Genomic DNA, 23335 nt, shown 5'->3' with positions numbered 1-23335 from the left:
AGCTTGAATAATAAGTTCCCCAGATAAGCTTGCAAGGAGGAAAGCTAAGCAAGAATGCACCCAGGCAAAATTACATTACAGAAAACACGGCAAGAGGAATACAGAGAGGATGACTCCTGACAGGTGCAAGGGGGGGCGAGGCTAAATTTGGTGCCCCCACCCTACTGGCCCTGGGGCAGATGTGGGCCAGCTGGCCCTGGTGCCGGTCCCTGGAGCCAAAAAGGTTGTGTCCTCTAGAGCAGGACACAGAAGCCAAGGCCTGCACCTGACGTCACCTCCCAGCAAAGGATTTCAAAGGTTTACTGCCTCTGAATACTGGGGTCCCTTTAACTTGCCATGGGTAGTAGCAATGGATGGATCTCTCCTCCGCAAATCCATCTCAGCCCCTTTTAAAGTTATCTGTGCCCACAGCCCTCGATGTTTTCCACTAGCAATGAAGTCCCCAAGTTACACCTCCCTAGCTCCTTCCACTCCCACACCAGTATGCCCCGCCATCCACAGATCACCCCTTCTTCAGCCTGTTTTCCGCTTCGCATCAGTGAGCCTATAAATATTTCTAAAAGCCACAAGCGGAGAACAGCAGCAAGCTGGTTGCTAAATGCTGCAGGAGCCTTCTCCATGGTGGGTACAGTCATGTGGCAAAGACAGCCTAAGTCTCCCATGGGCTGCCTGCCTTTCCAGCCTTGCTGCCTGCACGTGGTCAGACCGCTACTCTAAAAACATTAGCACCCCATTACGTGAAGGGGGTCAAGGCCACAGCCAGGGCAAAAACCGCAGGAGAGACTCTGACAATACTTCTAAGGTAGCCATCCTGAGCAAAGTATGTCCCACCTCCATGGTTCTCTGCTAGCCACGCAGGGAGTCATGGTGACTGGGGCTATGTCCCACCTCCATGGTCCTCTGCTCCCCACAAAGGGAGTCGTGGTGACTGGCAGGGGTCGTTTTGTAGAGAAATAGGTGGTGGAGCTCATTAGCATATGCCACCCCACCAGGCAAAAGCAACCCGATGAAAGAAAGGAGAGCCCCGGGTAAGTGAGGCCTGCTTGGGCTGGCTAGAGATCCAGCCAGCCCAAGAAGGCCTCACTCACCTGGGGCTTTCCTTGGCCTCCCCCCCACCAAAGCCAAAAGGCCAACAAGCCACCTGCTACCCGATATCACATAAGAAATGGAGAAAGGGTGGTGCAGGCTTCTCCAGGGGTTAATGAAGGCTGCTGAGGGCTTGGCAAAGCCCCTGATGGCTGGTTGGCTGCCCACTCTCCTAATCCAGGGATTGTTATGCAGCTGCACCTACTAATCAGTGGACTAGGTAGGTAGAGAGGAAGAGGGCGAACCCTCAGAAAGGTCCAGGAGCTGTGCTCCTGCTGAATTCAAGGCCTGGTGACTGGGGCTACATCCCACCTCCATCGTCTTCTGCTCCCCCACAAAAGAAGTGGAGGAGGTGGTGGCGGCCACAAGCATAGCCACCTTCAAGAGGGGTTTAGATAAAAATATGGAGCAGAGGTCCATCAGTGGCTATTAGCCACAGTGTGTGTGTGTGTATATATATATATATATATATATAAAAATTTGCCGCTGTGTGACACAGAGTGTTGGACTGGATGGGCCATTGGCCTGATCTAACATGGCTTCTCTTATGTTCTCTTAAGTTGTGGTGACTTGGGCTACATTCCCACCTCCATGGTCCTCTTTTTCCTAGTTTGGTGTGAGAGCCAGTTTGATGTAGTGGTTAAGGGTGCAGACTCTTTATCTGGGAGAACCGGGTTTGATTCCCTACTCCTCCACTTGCAGCTGCTGGAATGGCCTTGGGTGAGCCAGAGCTGTATCGCTGAGCTGTCCTTGAAAGGGCAGCTTCTGTGAGAGCTCTCTCAGCCCCACCCACCTCACAGGGTGTCTGTTCTAGGGGGAAGAAGATAAAGGAGATTGTAAGCCACTATGATTCAGAAAGAAGGGCGGGGTATAAATCTATGGCTTTCTTCTTGATCTGCTTACATGTGGACAGGAAACCAACAGCTTTTAGAAAGCTCATAAAATAGACATATATGAGAGCGGTACAGAGAAGCTTCAATGTCCTCCCCTCGTATTTTCCTCTCTGTGTTACACAAGGTTGTTTTAACACAAAAACCCTTTGTTGACTTGTAAAGTGACTATCATAGGCTGTTCACACTGGCTGTTCTCGGGCTCCAGTTGTAGAAGCCCTTCCAGTTCCCACTTCATACTCTTGTGTTGTGCTACGGTCATACCTCGAACACGGTACTGGGAATCAGAATCCATTCGAAGGGGGCACGCAAGCCCAGCTAGCCTCCACGGCAGCATCGATGCGGGTCTCTCCACTCCAAGGATATGTGAGAGTTAATTAAACTCAGCGGAATTCGGCATCTGGCAAGCCTGAAAGTTTCTGGAGTGTATCTGGGCAGCTTTTGGTTTGTTATTAGCTTTGCACAGAAATTGGAGGAGGGGGGAGGGAGAGAAAGGTCCATCTGGACACGATTTTTCTGGTTTTTCTCTACCCTGTTTTCTTCTAAACTGGCCTTCAAAACAGGAGGAACTGGTATGTCTTAACATGCGTGCATATGCCGCATCAAGCCACAGCTGACTTATGGAGACCCCAGCAAGGGGTTTTCAAGGGAAGTGAGAAGCAGAGGTGGTTGGCCATTGCTTTCCTCTGCAGAGACTTACGGTGACCCCAGCACGGGGCGTTCAAGGCAAGTGGGAAGCAGAGGTGGCTGGCCATTGCTTTCCTCTGCAGAGACTTACGGTGACCCCAGCACGGGGCGTTCAAGGCAAGTGGGAAGCAGAGGTGGTTGGCCATTGCTTTCCTCTGCAGAGACTTACGGTGACCCCAGCATGGGGCTTTCAAGGCAAGTGAGAAGCAGAGGTGGTTGGTCAGTGCCTGCTTCAGCAGTGACTTACAATGACCCCAGCACGGGGCTTTCAAGATAAGCGAGAAGCAGAGGTGATTGGCCATTGCCTGCTTCAGCAGAGACTCATGGAGACCCCATCACGGGGCTTTCAAGGCAAGTGAGAAGCAGAGGTGGCTGGCCATTGCCTACTTCAGCAGAGACTTATGGTGACCCCAGCACTGGGCTTTCCAGGCAAGTGAGAAACAGAGGTGGCTGGCCATTACCTACTTCAGCAGAGACTTACGGTAACCCCAGGACGGGTTGGCCATTACCAACACAGGGCTTTCATGGCAAGTGAGAAGCAGAGGTGGTTGGCCATTGCCTACCTCTGCCGCTCTTTCCTTGGTGCCATCCATCCAAATACCAACCCCCGTTTAGCTTTCAAGATCTAATGAGATCGGGCTTTGCCAAACTACCTTCCCTCCCTGGCAAATCTTAAGATGCTTCCCTTAATTTGCTGAGGCCATGGTTTTGAACGGACACGGTGGTGCAAGGGGAACCTCTTAATCACTCAGCTAACCTGTGGCGCAGAGTGGTAAAGCTGCAGTATTGCAGTCAGAGCCCTCTGCTCACAACCTGAGTTCAATCCCAGTGGAAGCTGGTTCAGGTAGCCGGCTCAAGGTTGACTCAGTCTTCCATCTTTCCGAGGTCGGTAAAATGAGTACCCAGCTTGCTGGGGGGAAAGCATAGATGACTGGGGAAGACGATGGCAAACGACCCCGTAAAAGTCTGCCGTGAAAACGTTGTGAAAGCAACGTCACCCCAGAGTCGGAAACGACTGGTGCTTTACCTTAAAAAAAACAAACAAAAAACTTAACTGCATCCCGGGATCCTAGCCACATATCGCTTCTGGACACGCCCATTCTAGTTCAGGGAAATGTAGAAGGTCTACAAAGCAGGCAGTCTTGCTTGGCAAAACAAATGACATGAATCTAGAAGGTCTTTCTTCAAGGGCAAGATGCCTTCAGTGGAGCAGCTGCAAGAAGGAGCAAGTGCGTAGAAGCTTCATAAATTCCCCGATTATGGCTTGGTCCTTTGTTTTTAAACGAGAGGTCCTGGAGGTCTTTTGGTGCTTCTATCTCCCAACACTCTTTGATCAAATTCAGCCGGTCTTCCATTATTTTTCATGGATCAAGGACCAGACCATGGACCTTGAATCTAGCTCAGAATGCTTGCGTGCTCTCTCTTTCTCTCACTTTCTCCTCCTCGCCCAAAAAAACCGCTGTGCTTTCTTGGTACTTACACAGAGAGCTTCTTAAACACCTTGAATATCATGTGGGTAGCTGGGTGCCATCACCTTCTCAGGCATTAGTAGAGAATGGCAGCGCTGTAACTTCGTAGCCTTGGAAGAAAACATCCTTTCACAAAGAGATGAGCTCACGGCCTGCCAGCATCCTGGGCTTGTGCTGAAAATTGAACCCTGTCCTAACTTATTGATGCAAATAATGCTCCATTATACTTTCCTCTCCATCTATAACTCAATCGCCTTGGTATAAAGCAGGGAGGTGAAGAAGGGCTTGTCTGGCAGGCTGAAATCTCTGCTGAATAGCTACTTGGTACCTTTCTGTTCCTCTAATCTTGCTTTGGCAAAGGCCTCTGTTACTCACTGGGTTTCTTAGACAGCTTCTGTTGCCACCCTCTCTCTTCTCCTGAGCTAAGACAAAAAGAGAGCCAGTTTGGTGTAGTGGTTAATTGCGCGGACTCTTATCTGGAAGAACCAGGTTTGATTCCCCACTCCTCCACTTGCAGCTGCTGGGATGGCCTTGGGTCAGCCATAGCTCTAGTAGGAGCTGTCCTTGAAAGGGCAGCTCCTGTGAGAGCCCTCTCAGCCCCACCCACCTCACAGGGTGTCTGTTGTTGGGGCAGAAGATAAAGGAGATGGTGAGCCGCTCTGAGATTCGGAGTGGAGGGTGGGATATAAATTCAATTTCTTTTACTTCTTTACAGAGGTTAGCAGGAGATGTTTTTCCTTTGCCTTGGAGAAGATGAGAAGTTCTGTTTGTTAGACAGCCCTCGGTACATGAGATAAGATCCCTACCAATACTCCCTCTAAGACAGGGGTGGGGAACAGTGGCTCTCCAGATGTTTTTTGCCTACAACTCCCATCAGCCCCAGCCAGCATGGCCAATGGCTGGAGCTGATGGGAGTTGTAGGCAAAAAAAAAAACATCTGGAGAGCCAACATTCCCTACCCCTGCTCTAAGCTGTGGAGTTTTGTGAGCAAAAATTCTACTTTGTGAACTACTGGCATTCAAGCTGTGAGCTTCGGCATCAATTAGTTTCCTGAGCTAAGATAAAAAATCTGTGAGCCGGAAGCTAAAAACTGTGTGATAAAAACTGCCCCAAGGCACAGAGTGGTAAAGCTGCAGTACTGCAGTCCTAAGCTCTGCTCATGACCTGAGTTCGATCCTGGCGAAAGCTGGGCTCACATAGCGGGCTCAAGTCTGACTCAGCCTTCCATCCTTCCGAGGTCAGTCAAATGAGTCCCCAGCTTGCTGGGGGGAAAGTGTAGATGACTGGGGAAGGCAATGGCAAACCACCCCGTAAACAGTCTGCTGTGAAAACGTTGTGAAAGCAACGTCACCCCAGAGTCGGAAACGACTGGTGCTTGCACAGGGAACTACCTTTACCTTTTTAGCTCACACAAACTCATCTTAGAGGGAACACTGATCCTTACCTATCTCCCAAACCTTGAGTCCACACATGTAACCTCTGCACCAAATTGGTTCTCCAGGAGGCACTAGGAGGATACTACACTACCAGGCACAACATCTTCCTGAGATTCTTGTTTCACAAGAGAACAACCATCATGAATGCATAAAGCTACCTGATGTTGAATCAGACCCAAGGTCCATCAAAGTTAGTACTGTCTACTCAGACTGGCAGGGACTCTCCAAAGTCTCTTTTTGAGGTCTTTCACATCGCCCACTACGTGATCCAAATAACTGGAGATGCTCGGGACTTAACCTGGGAACTTCTGCATGCTTACTGGGGGGGAAAAAACTCACAGGTTTTTTGTTTCTTGGCGGGGGGGGGGGAGAGTGACTCAGCAGTGGTCTAAATGCATTTCCCTGTTTGTCAATCTTGTTATGCTCAAAGTTCATTGAGGCGGGAGTAAAACAAGGGGATGGAATCATGAAATGAAATGAAAGGCTGGTTAGATTTTAGCAACCTAAGGCAGTGCAGATTGAATTCATGTAGAATAAGCCTGTCAGTGGCTACTAGCCAAGGTGACTGAAGGGAACTAATCCTCTGAATCCCAGAGCCAGAAGCCAACATCAGGGGAAGGCCGCAGCCTCTATACCCTGTTGTTGACTACCCAGAGGAACAGGTTGGCCACTGTGTGAGACAGGATGCTGGACTGGATGGTCCACTGGCCTGATCCAGCAGGGCTCTTCTGATGTTCTTAGGATGCTGGACTAGATGAACCACTGGTCTGATCCAGCAGGTCTCTTCTTGTGTTCTTAGGATGCTGGACTAGAAGAACCACTGGTCTGATCCAGCAAAGCTCTTCTTATGTCCTTAGGGTGCTGGACTAGATGGATCTCTGGTCTGATCCAGCAGGGTTCTTCTGATGTTCTAAGGATGCTGGACTAGATGGACCACTGGTCTGATCCAGCAGGGCTCTTCTGATGTTCTTAGGATGCTGGACTAGATGGACCACTGGCCTGATCCAGCAAAGCTCTTATGTCCTTAGGGTGCTGGACTAGATGGACCTCTGGTCTGATCCAGCAGGGTTCTTCTGATGTTCTTAGGATGCTGGACTAGAAGAACCACTGGTCTGATCCAGCAAAGCTCTTCTTATGTCCTTAGGGTGCTGGACTAGATGGATCTCTGGTCTGATCCATCAGGGTTCTTCTGATGTTCTTAGGATGCTGGACTAGATGGACCACTGGTCTGATCCAGCAGAGCTCTTCTTATGTTCTTAGGGTGCTGGACTAGATGGATCTCTGGTCTGATCCATCAGGGTTCTTCTAATGTTCTTAGGATGCTGAACTAGATGGACCGCTGGTCTGATCCCGCAGGGCTCTTCTTGTGTTCTTAGGATGCTGGACTAGATGGACCACTGGTCTGATCCAGCAGGGTTCTTCTGATGTTCTTAGGATGCTGGACTAGACGGACCACTGGTCTGATCCCGCAGGGCTCTTCTTGTGTTTTTAGGATGCTGGACTAGATGGACCACTGGTCTGATCCAGCAGGGTTCTTCTGATGTTCTTAGGATGTTGGACTAGATGGACCACTGGTCTGATCCAGCAAGGCTCTTCTGATGTTCTTAGGATGCTGGACTAGATGGACCGCTGCTCTGATCCCACAGGGCTCTTCTTGTGTTCTTAGGATGCTGGACTAGATAGACCACTGGTCTGATACATTGGGGCTCTTCTTATGCACAAGGATTTTTCTGTGTGATTGAAGGTAAGCTGCAGCAGCCATTTTCTGGCTGGCTCCACCTCCTGCATCAGACATTCTCTGGCAATCACTCCGTGGATGTGGCCACCACGCTGTGTCAGAATTCCAGAGGTGCCTACAAGGCTAAATAAAGGTTGGGACCCCTGCTCTACTAGGATTTTAACTTCTTAGGAAGGGTACGACTTGGGGCAGAGCATCTGCTTTGCTCACAGCAGGTCCCAAAAGTTTAACCCCTGACACATACTGTTAAAAGAGCCTGGTGGAAGAGCAAAGGTCCAAATCTAGTAGCACCCTAAAGATCAACAGGACTTTCCGGGTATAAAGTTTCAAGTGTCTTCACCCTCAGGTATCTCATGATGGGAGCTTTGACTCTCAGAAGCTTATCTCCTGAAAAACCTTGCTGGTCTCGAAGCAGCTACTGGACTCCAATCTGGCTTTTCTCCAGCTACAAAGCTACCCCGCTGAAACTAAGGATCTTCTAAGGAGGTAATGCGCAAGTCTTCTGCCTGAAAAATTCCGCCACTCAGAGCTTTTTTTGTAGCAGGAACTCCTTTGCATATTAGGCCCCATCCCCTGATGTAGCCAATCCTCCAAGAGTTTACAGGGGCCTTAGAGGATTGGCTACATCAGGGGGGTAGGGCCTTATACGCAAAGGAGTTCCTACTACAAAAAAAAGCCCTGCTGCTACTCTCATAAGAACATACGAGAAGCCATGTTGGATCAGGCCAATGGCCCATCCAGTCCAACACTCTGTGTCACATAAGAACATAAGGGAAGCCATGTTGGATCAGGCCAATGGCCCATCCAGTCCAACACTCTGTGTCACATAAGAACATAAGAGAAGCTATGCTGGATCAGGCCAATGGTCCATCCAGTCCAACACTCTTGTCACATAAGAACACAAGAGAAGCCATGTTGGATCAGGCCAATGGCCCATCCAGTCCAACACTCTGTGTCACATAAGAACATAAGAGAAGCCATGTTGGATCAGACCAATGGCCCATCCAGTCCAACACTCTTGTCACCTAAGAACACAAGAGAAGCCATGTTGGTTCAGGCCAATGGCCCATCCAGTCCAACACTCTGTGTCACATAAGAACATAAGGGAAGCCATGCTGGATCAGGCCAATGGCCCATCCAGTCCAACACTCTGTGTCACATAAGAACATAAGAGAAGCTATGCTGGATCAGGCCAATGGTCCATCCAGTCCAACACTCTTGTCACATAAGAACACAAGAGAAGCCATGTTGGATCAGGCCAATGGCCCATCCAGTCCAACACTCTTATCACATAAGAACACAAGAGAAGCCATGTTGCATCAGGCCAATGGCCCATCCAGTCCAACACTCTGTGTCACATAAGAACATAAGAGAAGCCATGTTGGATCAGACCAATGGCCCATCCAGTCCAACACTCTGTGTCACACAGTGGCCAATATATGTGTGTGTACACAAACACACACACACATATATATATATATATATATACACTGTGACTAATAGCCACTGATGGACCTCTGTTCCATATTTTTATCCAATCCTTTCTTAAAGCTGGCTATGCTTGTAGCCACCACCACCTCCTGTGTTCACTCTCAAGAGTGCAGAACTTCATCAAGCAAGTGCACGCTTCCCGATGAGGCAGCTGCATGCACTCCTGTGAGTTGGTGGGAGAGCTTGGGGGGAGGAGGGTTTCCAATTCCCGCTTTCTCCTTGCAAAGATCAAGCATGGGGTGGAGGTTGCCTGCTTTGGGTCAGAAAATGCCAAGAGATTTTGGAGGCAGAGCTGGAGGTTGGGGGGGAGTGACTACAATGGGGCATAATGCCACAGAGTCCACCTTCTCAAGTGGCTGTTTTCTCCAGGGGAGCTGATCTCTGACGCTTGGAGATCTGCTGTAAACCCCAGATCTCCAGTTACCAACTGGAGGTTAGCAACCCTAGGAAGAAGGTCTCCAGTATCCATAGACACCCTCTTCTCCCCTGACTCTGACCCACTCAGTTCATGTGTAGACATCCCGCTTTCTAACACAAGAGAGCGATTGTTATTTCAGTCTCAAAATGGGGGGGGGGTTGTTTTCTTCCTTCAAGACATCAAGAAATATCCTTAGCATTCTTATCCCTGGGAAAGCCAGCAGATTTGTCTGCCGCTCCTCTCAGCTCAGAAAAACCCACGCTTCATTTGTTCTTCGTAGGGAATTTCACAAGCCCTTGCGTTTCGCCCTCCCTTCCCTGCGTTCATTCTCGTTTTCCTAATCACTGTCTTTGGGCGATACTATCCGTCACCAAACGCTCCCTGTGTTTTTCAAGATGTTACCTCACTCTGCTGTGCCTTTTCCCTCTCTCTCTCTCAGATTCCATGAGTGTCATGGGGGAGCGTAATCCCTCCCTGAGAGCAGGCTTGGGGTTAATCCTGCCTCAGATGAAGCGCTCTGAAGAGCGCAGCTTGCGATTTAAGGTTTACCTTCACGCATCTGAGGCGAGGTCAGCTGAGGAGTTATTTTAGGAAGAGGGGGAGAAATACTCTTGATAAGTAGGAGGAAGTGAAATTGAGGCTTCCCTCAGTGTGGGAAGAAAGGAAAGGGGGGGAGGGGTCCAAGGAGGGGGGGTGCTGAGGACAGTGATAGCAGAAGGACAAATAACACCTTCTTGCTCAAGTGAATTTTAACAGGGATAAATGTAAAGTTCTGCATTTAGTTAGGAAAAATCCAATGCACGGCTATAGGATGGGGGAGACTTGTCTTAGCAGTAGTATGTGCAAAAAGGATCTAGGGGTCCTAGTGGACCATACGCTGAACATGAGAACAGTGTGATGCAGTGGCTAAAAAGGCAAATGCTATTTTGGGCTTTATGAATAGAAGTCAAGTGTTCAGATCACGCGAAGTTATGGTATCACTTTGCTCTGGTAAGACCTCACCTAGAGTACTGTGTTCAGTTTTGGGCACCACATTTTAAGGATATAGACAAGCTGGAACGGGACCAGAGGAGGGCGACGAAGATGGTGAGGGGTCTGGAGACTAAGTCTATGAGGAAAGGTGAAGGAGCTGGGCATGATTAGCCTGGAGAGGAGGTGGCTGAGAGGTGATAGGATCACCATCTTCAGTACTTAAAGGGCTGTCTAAAGAGGATTGTGTGGAATTGTTTTCTGTGGCCCCAGAAGGTAGGACCAGAACCTCTCTCTCTCTCTCTCTCGGCTTGGCTTCGCGAACGAAGATTTAAGAAGGGTGCAGAACAATGCGTTGAAATTAAATCAAAAGAGTTTCCGCTCGTTAAGAGTGGTTCCTCAGTGGAATGGGCTTCCTCAGGAGGTGGTGGGCTCTCCTTCCTGGAGGTTTTAAACAGAGGCTAAATGGCCATCTGACAGCGATGATCATAGGTATTTGTGAATTTCCTGCATTGTGCAGGGGGTTGGACGAGATGACCCTAGAGGTCCCTTGCAACTCTATGATGGCAGTGAAAATAAACCAAGTAAGGAAGAATGCCGAGGCTTCAGACTGGAAAGATGTTTTTTTTTTTTTTAAGTAGTCCATAAGATCTCGACTGGAACTTCCACATTCAGAGCAATCAACCTGTAAATACCAGTACCAGGAGGCAGCATCATGAGAAGAGCTTGGCCTCTGTGGTCTGTTGTGGGACCTCCAAGAGAGGGTTGCAGGGGTCCCCTCCGCCACCAGGCCCTCTTCCTCAGCCACCAATCATCTGACCAGGCCCTGGCCATGTTGCCAGCATCGCACAGGAAGTGATGTCATCATGCCAGCAATGTTCAGGTGTCACTCTGGTATTTGGGCAAAAGCTCTACGGCAGAAGCCGTATTCTCCATAGAGTTTTTGCCCAAATACCAGAGCATCACAACAGCATCCAGTCATGATTGTGTCACTTCCTGTGTGACACCGGTGATGTGGCCTGGGACTCCCTTTTTCTCTAGTAAGCCCCGCCCCCGTCCATTCCCTGTCAATCGGCAGGAAGGACCTGGTAACCCTACTCCAGGATAACTGGTTGGTCAATCTGTGAGACAGGGTGCTGAAGTAGATGGACCACTGGTCTGATCCAGCAGGGCTCTTCTTGCGCTCCTATATCTCTGGCAGATGTGAGTGGATTAGAGAGGCGGCCATACTTTGAAGAGGACCTAAAGTACCAAGGTAAGTAAAAACAAAGCCAAATAAAACCTGAGTAGCTGAAGGAGAGAGGGGAGGCTTAAGAGAGTAGTTGTTCAGCATGCCATGGAAAAACCAGAGGAAGGTAGAAAGAAGTGTGTATTGGAGCACCTTTCACATAATTCCTTAACCCAGTACTCCCTCCCCAACCCCCAGTGCGCCTCCTTGTAGTGGAATTTTAGTGAGGAGACTTAAAAATTCATGTATACATCCATTTTGTTCATGTCTGTTCACTGTTAAGAAACTTTGGTTCTTTCCCATGATCCTCTGCAGCACAGTTGGCACTGTCTCTAGACAAGTGACCCTTGTCTTAGAATATAGTTTATATTTTCAGTATCAAAGGTACTAGCTTCAAAGCCTAAACATTAGATTAGGGCCTCGTTATGCAGTATTTGTCAAAGAGCTTCTTGACCCACCAGTACAGATAATATAGCTGAAAAAATGCCAGCATTGTCTGACCCTCATAGTATTGTTTTGAGGAAAAAGATATTGGATTTATATCCCGCCCTATATTCTGAATCTCAGAGTCTCAGAGCGGTCACAATCTCCTTTACCTTCCTCCCCCACAATAGACACCCTGTGAGGTAGGTGGGGCTGAGAGAGCTCTTACAGCAGCTGCCCTTTCAAGGACAACTCCTACAAGAGCTATGGCTGACCCAAGGCCATTCCAGCAGGTGAGAGTGGAGGAGTGGGGAATCATACCCGGTTCTCCTAGATAACAGTCCGCGCACTTAACCACTACACCAAATTGGCTCTCACTAACTTTTGACTAAGTCAAAGTTCATGCCTCGGTATGATAGGGGCTGGGTTTTATCAGGTACGTCAGATGTTGATCACAGACCTGGATGACAATTACATTAGCTCGTAGGGATGGAAAAAGGGTATTTAATGTGTGATTTTATTCTAGCCCCTTGTCTTCTGGACATACACCTTATAGGTCTTTGGGCAGAGCAATCAGGATGCATTCATTAAGAAATATTTGTGCACTTTAATCGGGTATTTGCGTAATGTACTAAATTCTGTATGCTGCATACTAGACTCTTTTATCATTAAGAACATAAGAGAAGCCATGTTGGATCAGGCCAATGGCCCTTCCAGTCCAACACTCTGTCACACAGTGGCCAAAAAACCCAGGTGCCATCAGGAGGTCCATCAGTGGGGCAAGGACACTAGAAGCCCTCCCAAAGCACCAAGAATACAGAGCATCACTGCCCAAGACAGAAAGTTCCCACAATACACCGTGGCTAATCGCCACTGATGGACCTCTGCTCCATATGCTTATCCATTCCCCTCTTGAAGCTGGCTATGCTTGTAGCCACCGCCACCTCCTGTTACCATTCTAAAGGGGTTGGGGAATCTGTTTTAGAGCACCAGAGGCTCCTGAAGATGAACCGTGCAGTCCTGCAGCCTCCTCATAGGTGTCGACAGCCAGGAAAAGCATCCAAGAGGTGGGCAAAAAAATGAGCTCCCCCACGTTTCCTGCTCTGCATCCAGACTTGACGCTCTCTCCTGAATGACTTACCCGCTGCCGGCAGGTCCAACTTCGCACGTTTCAGTTCCGCCATGGAGCTCTGGAGCTGCTCGATGACAAAGTCGTCTTCAAAGAAGAAATCTTTGGCAAGAGTCTCCTGAAGAAATTCGACGAGTTCCTCCATTTCTAATTTCATCAGGTGTTCTAGGGTTGGAGGGGGGGGGGGGGGAGAGGCATAAGATCCAAGAGTGGAAATGGAACAGGTAAAATGATGGTAGAAATCTTTAGTTTTCCTATCATGGAAAGGTTATAAGCGGGATTATTTGAATACTTCTTTTTCATTTTTGAATAGAATTGTTTGAATACTGATCTGAGAATAAAATGACCTTATAGTGTAATGCAGAGGTGTCAGACATGCAGCTCAAGGGCCGTATCAGGCCCCTGGAGGGCTCCTATCAGGCCCCCGAGCAACTGGCTGTTGTCTGCTTCCTTCCCTCTCTCTTGCTCCTTTCTGCATCACAGCTTGCTTTGCCAGGCTTGCTCAATCGCACTGGAGCTACAAAGCAAAGCCTCTATTTTCTCCATCACGCAAAGCAACTTATGTACAAAGCTCACAGTGCCCAGCCGTTCCATATATTCCCCTGGGTCTTAGGCTCAAAGCATTGACCATGAGATTTCTGTAATGAATGTCAATAAATCAAAAGCAGGTTTGCAACTTATATATACACCTCTGAACAACACCTGAACAGTCTACTTATCTTTTACACAGCTAATCTTTTAAAAACGTTTTAAGTTTTTTTTTTTTTTTAAATGCCTAATTGTGTTTGTGTCCTTTATAAAGATTACATATCCACTACCTGGCATTACATTTTATGACACACATGGCCCAGTTCGACAAGGTCTAATCTAAGTCAGATCTGGCCCTCATAACAAATGAATTCAACACCCCGGTAATGGAACCTTGGGTCGCCCCAGGAGAACAAAAGACATACTGCTGTACGCATGGCTGCTGCTGAAAAAGCAGAAGATGCATGCACAACTTCTTCCTCCAGCAAAAAAGGTATATATAATGGGGTGAGACAGAAAAGGTGAAACTGGAGAATACTGTTTGTCTCGCATGCCTTGCAGAACTGGGTGAGATCCCGCAAGGCCCTAGCTTCCTCCGGCAGCTGATTCCACCAATAAGGGGCAGCAACCAAGAAGGCTCTCTTTGGTGAACTTCAATCTTGCCTCCCTCAGCCCGGGGATCACGAATAGATTTTGCGTTCCAGATCTAAGTCTCTTCTGAGGAATTCTGGGGAGAGTTCTGTGGGTTTCATCAGCAACTTGTGATCCTGTTATTTCTGACCTTTCCAGCGAACCAGTGGGAGTTGCCCAGGGTTTGCTTGCTGGTGGATCGCCCAGACTGATGGGGCTGGTGGCTGAGTGTGTGGCTGGTGTATTGCATAGGGGCTATCGTAATTCTGGGTAAAGGGCTTTGCCTCCTGGTGTTATTAGGGCGACTGTCTCTCCGCCTTCTGTTCTGCACCGTTCACTGCTGTTGCGTGGAGCGTGGAAGACAGTCAGCCCGATAATGCTCAAACCGCACAATACTTAACAAAGAAGCAAAATCATAAGCGGCAGATAATGCTGCTCCCACCCCCAAGCAGCAACAGCAGCTTCTGTCACTGGAGTTTTCTTTAAAGGGGTAGATTTGCACAGCCCCCTAAATCAAGGGTGTCAAGAGGGCCGGATCTGACATAAATGAGACCTTGTTGGGCCGGGCCATGTGTGTACCTATTTAAGATTAGGGAGCACAGATTAGGTAGCAGTCCCATGGTGCAGAGTGGTAAAGCTGCAGTACTGCAGTCAGAGCCCTCTGCTCATGACCTGAGTTCGATCCCGGCGGAAGCTGGTTCAGGTAGCTGGCTCAAGGTTGACTCCGCCTTCCATCCTTCTGAGGTCGGTAAAATGAGTACCCAGCTTGCTAGGGGGGAAGCGCCCTCTCATGCAAGGGGTAAACAAGTGCTTGTGAAAGCCACCCATCAAACCCATTTCTCATTGGGCACCTGATCACTCAAATATGGCAGCTTGGAAATTAAAGCCAGGCAGAGCTCTTACTTCTGTGCATTTTCAAAATGGTGTAAGACATCGCAGTGAGAACCCGTTCCCCTTCAAGTATGTAGATATCCCAGATCCTGAGGGTTAACCTAAAGGGAGTCTGCAAGGAGAAAATCCAGTGTAAAAAAAAAAAAAAAAGTGCTAAACAAAAAGAAGCCCAAGATTGCACCCCTCCCCTCCCCCCCACCCCACACAAATGTGCTTTTGGGAAAGACAGAAACCGAGGACACTCACACGATCAAGGAAACACTGGAAAAACCACTTCATGGTGTAAAAGCTTGTGGTGATCTCCTGGGATTCCTGCCAAGAGGGGAAAAACAACAACTTCTGTAACTTCAGGAGAGATGATGGCATCGTGACACTCGATCTCCACGGAGCCGCCCTGAGCCTGCTTCGGCGGGGAGGGCGGGGTATAAATACAAAGTATTATTATTATCATTAACGAAAAAAGTTCAACAGCAAAGCGTTTTTGATCTTTACTGGATTGTGATTTCTAGGCATTCTGATCCACTACCACCGCAAAGAAGAGAACAAAATAGTCTAGGGGAAAAAAGGCATACAATTATGGTGCTGGCTCCCAAGAAGAAAGATCAAAGTGTCTTGTTGTTGCATCTAGAAGAAGACTGCAGATTTATACCCTGCCCCTCTCTCTGAATTGGGAGTCTCAGAGCGGCTTACAATCTCCTTTCTCTTCACCCCCACAACAGACACCCTGTGAGGTGGGTGGGGCTGAGAGAGCTCTCCCAGAAGCTGCCCTTTCAAGGACAACCTCTGCCAGAGCTATGGCTGACCCCAGGCCATTCCAGCAGCTGCAAGTGGAGGAGTGGGGAATCAAACCCTGTTCTCCCATACTTCTGGTGGTGGTGATGGCCACAGGAATAGACAGCTTTCAAAGTGGATGAGATAGATTCATGGAGGACAAGTCTATCAAGCGGTTAAGTCCGCAGACTTAACCACTGCACCAAACTGGCTCTACCTCTTGAACTTCGGCTCTCTGAATCTGATCTCAGGATAATTATATAGATGTATTATTATTTGTCTGGGGGGGGAGGGGGCATTTAAAGGGTCAAGTATTTTGTGAATATTTGACTACATTTGCTGTATATCGTTTTTAAAGGTTTACTTTAAAAAAGGAAACATGGTAAAAAAAAGTGGCCTAGATCCAGAATACTTTTAGAACTGCCAATTCCCTGCACGATCTCATGAGATCACATCAAGCAGGGGTACGGAACGTTGGCTCTCCAGATGTTTTTTTGCCTACAACTCCCATCAGCCACAGCCAGCATGATCAATGGCTGGGGCTGATGGGAGTTGTAGACAAAAAACATCTGGAGAGCCAACGTTCCCTACCCCTGGCTGGTGGGGAAGAGACTGTGGAAAGTTCCAGATGGACTTGCAGTGAATGTGTACCGGAAATTTTTCGGGGTGGGGGGTGGAATTGTCTCTAACAGAAAATTTTCCACTTCTAAAAAGATTCTGTTTCATACAATCAGTTGGTAACACAATGAATGGTGTGTGTGTGTGTGTGTTTGTGAGTAAAGAGCCGTCAAGTCGCAACTGATTATGGCCACCGTGCAGGGATTTTGAGCCAAGAGACGTTCAGATGCGGACTGGGATCACGCACACTAAATAATGCACTTTCGATCCACTTTCAATGAACTTTCTTACTGTGTGAACTGGCAAAATCCAGTTGGAAAGTGCACTATGGATTGAAAGTGCATTATTTAGTGTGTGAGATTGCGGCCACAGTTTGCCATTGCCTGCCTCTGCGTAGCGACCCTGAGTTTCCATGGTGGCCTCCCATAGAATCATAGAGCTAGAAGGGACCTCCAGGGTCATCTAGTCCAACCCTCTGCATAATGCAGGAAACTCACAAATACCTCCCCCTAAATTCACAGGATCTTCATCGCTGTCAGATGGCCATCTAGCCTTTGTTTAAAAACCTCCAAAGAAGGAGAGCCCACCACCTCCCGAGGAAGCCTGTTCCACTGAGGAACCGCTCTAACGGTCAGGAAGTTCTTCCTAATGTTGAGCCGAAAACTCTTTTGATTTAATGTCAACCCGTTGGTTCTGGTCCTACCTTCTGGGGCCACAGAAAACAATTCCACACCATCCTCTATATGATAGCCCTTCAAGTACCTGAAGATGGTGATCAGATCACCTCTCAGCTGCCTCCTCTCCAGGCTAAACATGCCCAACTCCTTCAACCTTTCCTCATGGTCTCCAGACCCCTCACCATCTTAGTCGCCCTCCTCTGGACCCGTTCCAGCTTGTCTATATCCTTCTTAAAATGTGGTGCCCAAAACTGAACACAATACTCCAGGTGAGGTCTTACCAGAGCAGAGTAAAGTGATACCATCACATCACGTGATCTGGACACTATACTTCTGTTGATACAGCCCAAAATTGCATTTGCCTTTTTAGCCGCCGCATCACACTGTTGACTCATGATCAGAGTATGATCCACTAAGACCCCTAGATCCTTTTCACACATACTAAGTACTAAGCAGGGCTGACCCTGTTTAGCTCCCAATAGCTGACAAAAACAGGGTACCCTGGGCCACCCAGGTCGGGGCATAATTGATGATAGTCAAATTGGCAGGCTTCGAAGTTGTAATTAATGTGTTTTGAGCCCTTTTAGAGTGTTTTGGGGCTTTTTAGGAGGATGAGAGATGCGACGGTGGTCGCCGGGTTTTCTCTCTTCTTGTAGCAAGTGCACCTTTGCCGCAAGACGTTCAACCAGCCCTACGATACAGCATCCAGCAAGCATTTATAACAACATCCGAACAGGAAGAGAGGGCGCCCCCTGGGATTCTCGTGACCCAAATTACTACAAGGAGAGTAATTAAAATCTGGAACGGTGGTAATGGCCACAGGAATAAGCAGCTTTCAAAGTGGATGAGATAGATTCATGGAGGGCAAGTCTATCAATGGCTGCTAGCCATGGTAACGGAGGGGAACTTCCACATTTGGGGGCATTGAGCCTCTGAATCCCAGAGCCAGGAGGTAACTTCAAGGGAAGGCCTCAGCCTCTGTGCCCTGCTGTTGCTGGCTGGCCAGAGGAACTGGCTGGCCACTGTGTGAGACAGGAGGCTGGACTAGATGGGCCACTAGTCTGGTCCAGCAGGGCTCTTCTTATGCTCTTATAAAGGCCTTGGCCTCTATGACCTGCTGTTGGTCCTCCAGAGGAACTGGTTGGCCACTGTGTGAGACAGAAGGCTGGACTAGGTGTTCCACTAGCCTTATCCAACAGGGCTCTTCTTGTATTCTTTTCAGAGGAAGATCTCAGTCTCTATGCCCTGTTGTTTGCCTTCCAGAGGAACTGGCTGGCCACTGTAAGACAGGAGGCTGGACTAGATGGATCACTGGTCTGATCCAGCAGGTCTCTTATGCTCTTATGTTCACAATTTCAGAAAGCACAGAAACAGTATAAAAGTACACGGGGTTGTTAGAATCAGTGGCAGAAACAATTTGCATGATTAAAGCTGACTCTTGATCTGGGAATGAAGGTGGCATAAAGTGCCAATGTTTTAAAAATATACAGTTTGGAATCCACCATTCCAAACTAAACAGAGACCAGTTACCTACTCTTTTTTTGGCCTCCTGTGTGATCTGACGGAGGCTGGACTAGATGGACCACTAGTCTGGTCCAGCAGGGCTCTAATTATGCTCTTATAAAGGCCTTTGCCTCTATGACCTGCTGTTGGTCCTCCAGAGGAACTGGTTGGCCACTGTGTGAGACAGAAGGCTGGACTAGGTGCTCCACTAGCCTTATCAACAGGGCTCTTCTTACATTCTTTTCAGGGGAAGAACTCAGTCTCTATGCCCTGTTTTGTCTGTTCTGTCTGTTTCTTCAGTACTCACAAATGATCTAATTCAACAGCCGCAAAATAATTCTAGTGACTAAATGCTGAATTGCAATTAGATGCAGGAACATGACATATTTAAAAGCCGCACGGTCTGTTTAGCTGTTGCTGTTAAGTCGCTAATTTAGGAGCACTTTGCTTATTCTAGTCTATTAAAAGCAGCCATCCAGAGATTCCAGGCACCCCAGGTTAGGGAAATTACTGAATCTAGGAGAACGGGATTGACATTTTATTGCCCTAGATAGAACACGATGTTCTTCAAGATGAAGCAACACAAACAGGGACGACCTATAATTCACTGCTGCTAAAATCACAATTGACCGCCCCAGAGATAACTTGGTTAGCAAATTCAGTTTTCACTAACGAATGCTCCCCAAGAGTCAAGTTACACCTTTAAGACCAACTAAGTTTTATTCAGAATGCAAGTTTTCATGTGCCGGAAGCACACTTCCTCAGACAATAGAATGGAATGGCAGGCAGTCCTAAATATAGAGAAAGCGGGCAGTGAGTTAGTTTGCAGTCGTAGAAATGTTTTTTAGCAGATTAAAAGAGTCACAAGTTGGGCTCTGGTGTTTGTTAGTTTATGTTAACTAGGGTGAAACAACAACGAAGGGTAGTTAAGTGGGAATAGCAGATTGATGTCCATGTACTAACCCATTAAGTACCCTGGGTGTGGAGTGCAATAAATGAGAATGTTTTAATGTTAGCTTTGGGTTTAAAATGAGGGCATAGATTTCTCAGAGGTTTGATTTAACCATGTAACACCCATATAAACATCATTCTAGTTTCCCATTAGAAAAACGAATATATTAAAATATAGTGGAAGATGGGTTAGTTAGTATATGTAATGAGATAAAACAGCCAGTATCCCTAGTTGAAGAAGAAGAAGAATTGCAGATTTATACCCTGCCCTTCTCTCTGAATCAGAGACTCAGAGCGGCTTACAATCTCCTATATCTTCTCCCCCCACAACAGACACCCTGTGAGGTGGGTGGGGCTAACAGGGCTCTCACAGCAGCTGCCTTTTCAAGGACAACCTCTGCCAGAGCTATGGCTGACCCAAGGCCATTCCAGCAGCTGCAAGTGGAGGAGTGGGGAATCAAACCCAGTTCTCCCAGATAAGGGAGCTCTGGCTGACCCAAGGCCATTCCAGCAGGTGCAAGTGGAGGAGTGGGGAATCCAACCCGGTTCTCCCAGATAAGGGAGCTCTGGCTGACCCAAGACCATTCCAGCAGGTGCAAGTGGAGGAGTGGGGAATCAAACCCGGTTCTCCCAGATAAGAGAGCTCTGACTGACCTAAGGCCATTCCAGCAGCTGCAAATGGAGGAGTGGGGAATCAAACCCAGTTCTCCCAGATAAGAGAGCTCTGGCTAACCCAAGGCCATTCCAGCAGCTGCAAGTGGAGGAGCGGGGAATCAAACCCAGTTCTCCCAGATAAGAGAGCTATGGCTAACCCAAGGCCATTCCAGCAGGTGCTAGTGGAGGAGTGAGGAATCAAACCCGGTTCTCTCAGATAAGAGTCCGCACACTTCACCACTACACCAAGCTGGCTCTCTAGTTGAGTATGTCAATACAAAGAACATTATTCTGACACACTATTCTAAAAAAGAAATGCATTGGAATACTGTGCCTATATAGCTATGCTTGTGGAAAGTGGGTTTAGTATATGTTCCCCAGCTGACAGATTTTGGAAAACAGCGTGAAACCAATATGTCTTCAACCCATGAGTTTACTCCATTTAAGTGACTGCTGCCCGCAGCGCTACTGGGAGCTACTTGTGGACCCCTAACCCTCAGCATCTGTGTTCCCACCCACTAAATGCAGTCGAAACAGTGGAACGTGAGTTATTGTATTGTCGGTTTTGTACAGACGTCCATTCCACTTATCTCACTGCTATTCTATCCGAGTGCCCAGGAAAATTCTACACCTATTTTTTCCTTGTTGACCACTCCGGTAAAGTGGCCAAATTCTGTTGCTGAGTCCAGAGCTTTTTGTTGTAGCAGGAACTCCTTTGCATACTAGTCCACAACCCCCCGGATGCAGCTGATACTCCAAGAGCTTACAGGGCTCTTAGTACAAGGCCTACTGTAAGCTCTTGGAGGACTGGCTCCATCTGGGGTGTGTGGCCTAATATGCAAAGGAGTTCCTGCTACAAAAAAAAAAAGCCCTGTGAGAGTCTGTCCATAAGAAAGCACAAAATATGTATCTGTGTTAGTCTGTCTGTCGCAGCCCCGTGGCACAGAGTGGTAAAGTTGCAGTAGTGCAGGGCAAGCTCTGCTCACGACCTGAGTTCGATCACAGTGGAAGCTGGGTTCAGATAGCCAGCTCAAGGTTGATTCAGCCTTCCATCCTTCTAAGGTCGGTTAAATGAGTACCCAGCTTGCTGGGGGGGGGGGGAGTGTAGATGACTGGGGAAGGCAATGGCAAACCACCCCATTAAAAAGTCTGCCGTGAAAACATGATGTGACATCGCCCCAGAGTCAGAAAACTCAGTTCCCGCCCAGGAACTGGTTTATCCTCCTGCATCCTTCTGGGAGACCAGCCTGAAAGACTTCCTGTCCCTCTAGGAGGCCTCCTCAGAATTGCTGCTTCCAGACAGGAGGGAGGGGGCAGGAGGAGGAGACTAGGCCAAAGCCTGCCTCAAGTTTGACAGCCTCCTCCTGCCAACTCCCAGATAAACATAGCCTAAAATGGCGTTTCTCCGCACAGGGGACTACCTTTACCTTTTTAGCAGTAGAAAAGAGCAAGAGTCCAGTCCACTAAATTGGTGGCAGGGTGTGAGCTTCTGAGACTCAGAAGTGAGAACTCACAAAAACTCATACTCAGACACAAATTTGCAGACTGGACTCTCACTCTTTTCTACTGCCTAAGAAAGCAGATGTTCTAAACTTTTATGTATAATTAATTACAACATAATAATTATAGTACGATGATTATTTAAGTAAGGTGCTGTATTTTAATCTCTGTATATTATTTTTACATTTATACATAAACTGTGCTTTGTTATAAGAACATAAGAGAAGCCTTTTTGGATCAGGCCAGTGGCCCACTGTAATAAAGGTTGGTTGGTAAGTGGAAGAATGTTTTGTAGTATACACATGCATAAAATGTAGCCCGTTTTGCTGCATGCACTCCAATTTAAATGCCCTAATCTTAGGCACGTTTTGTTGGAATGATATCAGACAGACTTCAGCAAAACCTCTTCCTCAAAAATGTGCTTTAAATTTGCAGCCTAGGGCTAGAGTTGATTCTCTCTCCTAAAAACATTACATCTTGATTGAAGCGTTTGCGTTGAAGAAGTACCTGATGCAGAAAAAGGGATATACTGTGCTTTGCCCTGCTAATAATACCCTTCCATAGTTCTTAACTGTTCAACCCAACAGTCAAAAGAGAATACCAAAACCTTGCAAGAGGCTGAGATCAACCTGGCAAGGTTACATGCACAGAACCGTGACCTTTAACGCAGACATCCTTGGCAACTTTAAGGGCATGTACACAACTGAACCTTAAAATAACTCGTTCGCTACCGCAACTTCCCCTTCCCTAGGTTGAAGTGATCTTGACAACTGCCCTTTTCTGAAGGATCTAGGGATCTAAACTAAAGCGTTCGTACGACTGAAGTTCCCAAGTTTAGGGGCAAACCCAACTCCAGGCAGATGTAAGAAACAAGGAACAGAAGAGAAGCCATTTTGGATCCAGTCCAACACTCTGTGTCACACGGTGGGCAAAATCCAGGTGCCATCAGGAGGTTCACCAGCGGGGTCAGAACTCCAGAAGCCCTCCCACTGTTGCCCCCCACCCAAGCACCAAGAATATAGAGCATCAGTGTCACAGACAGAGTGTTCCACCTATACCTTGTGGCTAATAGCTACAATAGATAATAGATCCAACATGGCTTCTCTTATGTTCTTATGCCATTGCCTACCTCTGCCAAGCAACCCTGGGCTTCTCTGGCGGTCTTCCATCCAAGCACGAACCAAGGTTGACCCCTGCTTCAGGTTCTGAGACTCTCCAAGTCTGGGCTAGCCTGGGCTGCCTGTTTTTACTACTCGACAATAAAAAACGATTTCTCTAGCCCAAAGCAGAAAGCAAGACACAAACATGGCTGTTTCTACGGGCCGAGTTTTAAATCGGGTTTGCGGTTAACAACACTTGCGAGAATCTGCAGGAGAGCTGATATAAACGGGGAAAGGAGGTTGGTTTAACTGTTGGGACACCTGTTGACGATCCCAGATTCGACTGGAGGCATCTCCCACCGAACGGACCTCTGGCAGGTTGAGTCGACCGCTCTTGGCGACCTTGAAGAACCAACGCCAGTCAGAAGAAATGTTAACAGGCCAGAACCAATGGATGGGTGCCACGCAGGGCAGCTTTAAATGTTCCCTAAATACCAATGTCCTAATTAAACAACGGATTTGGACTTTTTTTGCCCTTGCCGACAAAC

At 47.9% G+C, this 23335-nt stretch overlaps 1 protein-coding gene across 2 annotated transcripts in view; it reads right to left on the bottom strand.

Moving 5' to 3' along the window:
• The window catches only part of USP6NL (USP6 N-terminal like), a 267261-nt gene that overhangs the window by 19511 nt on the left and 224415 nt on the right, over positions 1-23335 (bottom strand). For both annotated transcript variants that reach the window (XM_060245943.1, XM_060245942.1), the window contains 3 exons: positions 15260-15325; positions 15026-15125; positions 12977-13129 (listed from right to left, as the gene is read on the bottom strand). In XM_060245943.1, the coding sequence (XP_060101926.1) occupies positions 12977-13129; positions 15026-15125; positions 15260-15325 (319 nt within the window). The remainder of the gene's footprint in view (positions 1-12976; positions 13130-15025; positions 15126-15259; positions 15326-23335) is intronic.

This window comes from Heteronotia binoei, chromosome 8 (assembly GCF_032191835.1).
Source record: "Heteronotia binoei isolate CCM8104 ecotype False Entrance Well chromosome 8, APGP_CSIRO_Hbin_v1, whole genome shotgun sequence".
Taxonomy (NCBI): Eukaryota; Metazoa; Chordata; class Lepidosauria; order Squamata; family Gekkonidae; genus Heteronotia; species Heteronotia binoei.
Note: the sequence above shows the minus strand (reverse complement) of the source record. Positions and strands in the feature narration are given on the sequence as shown.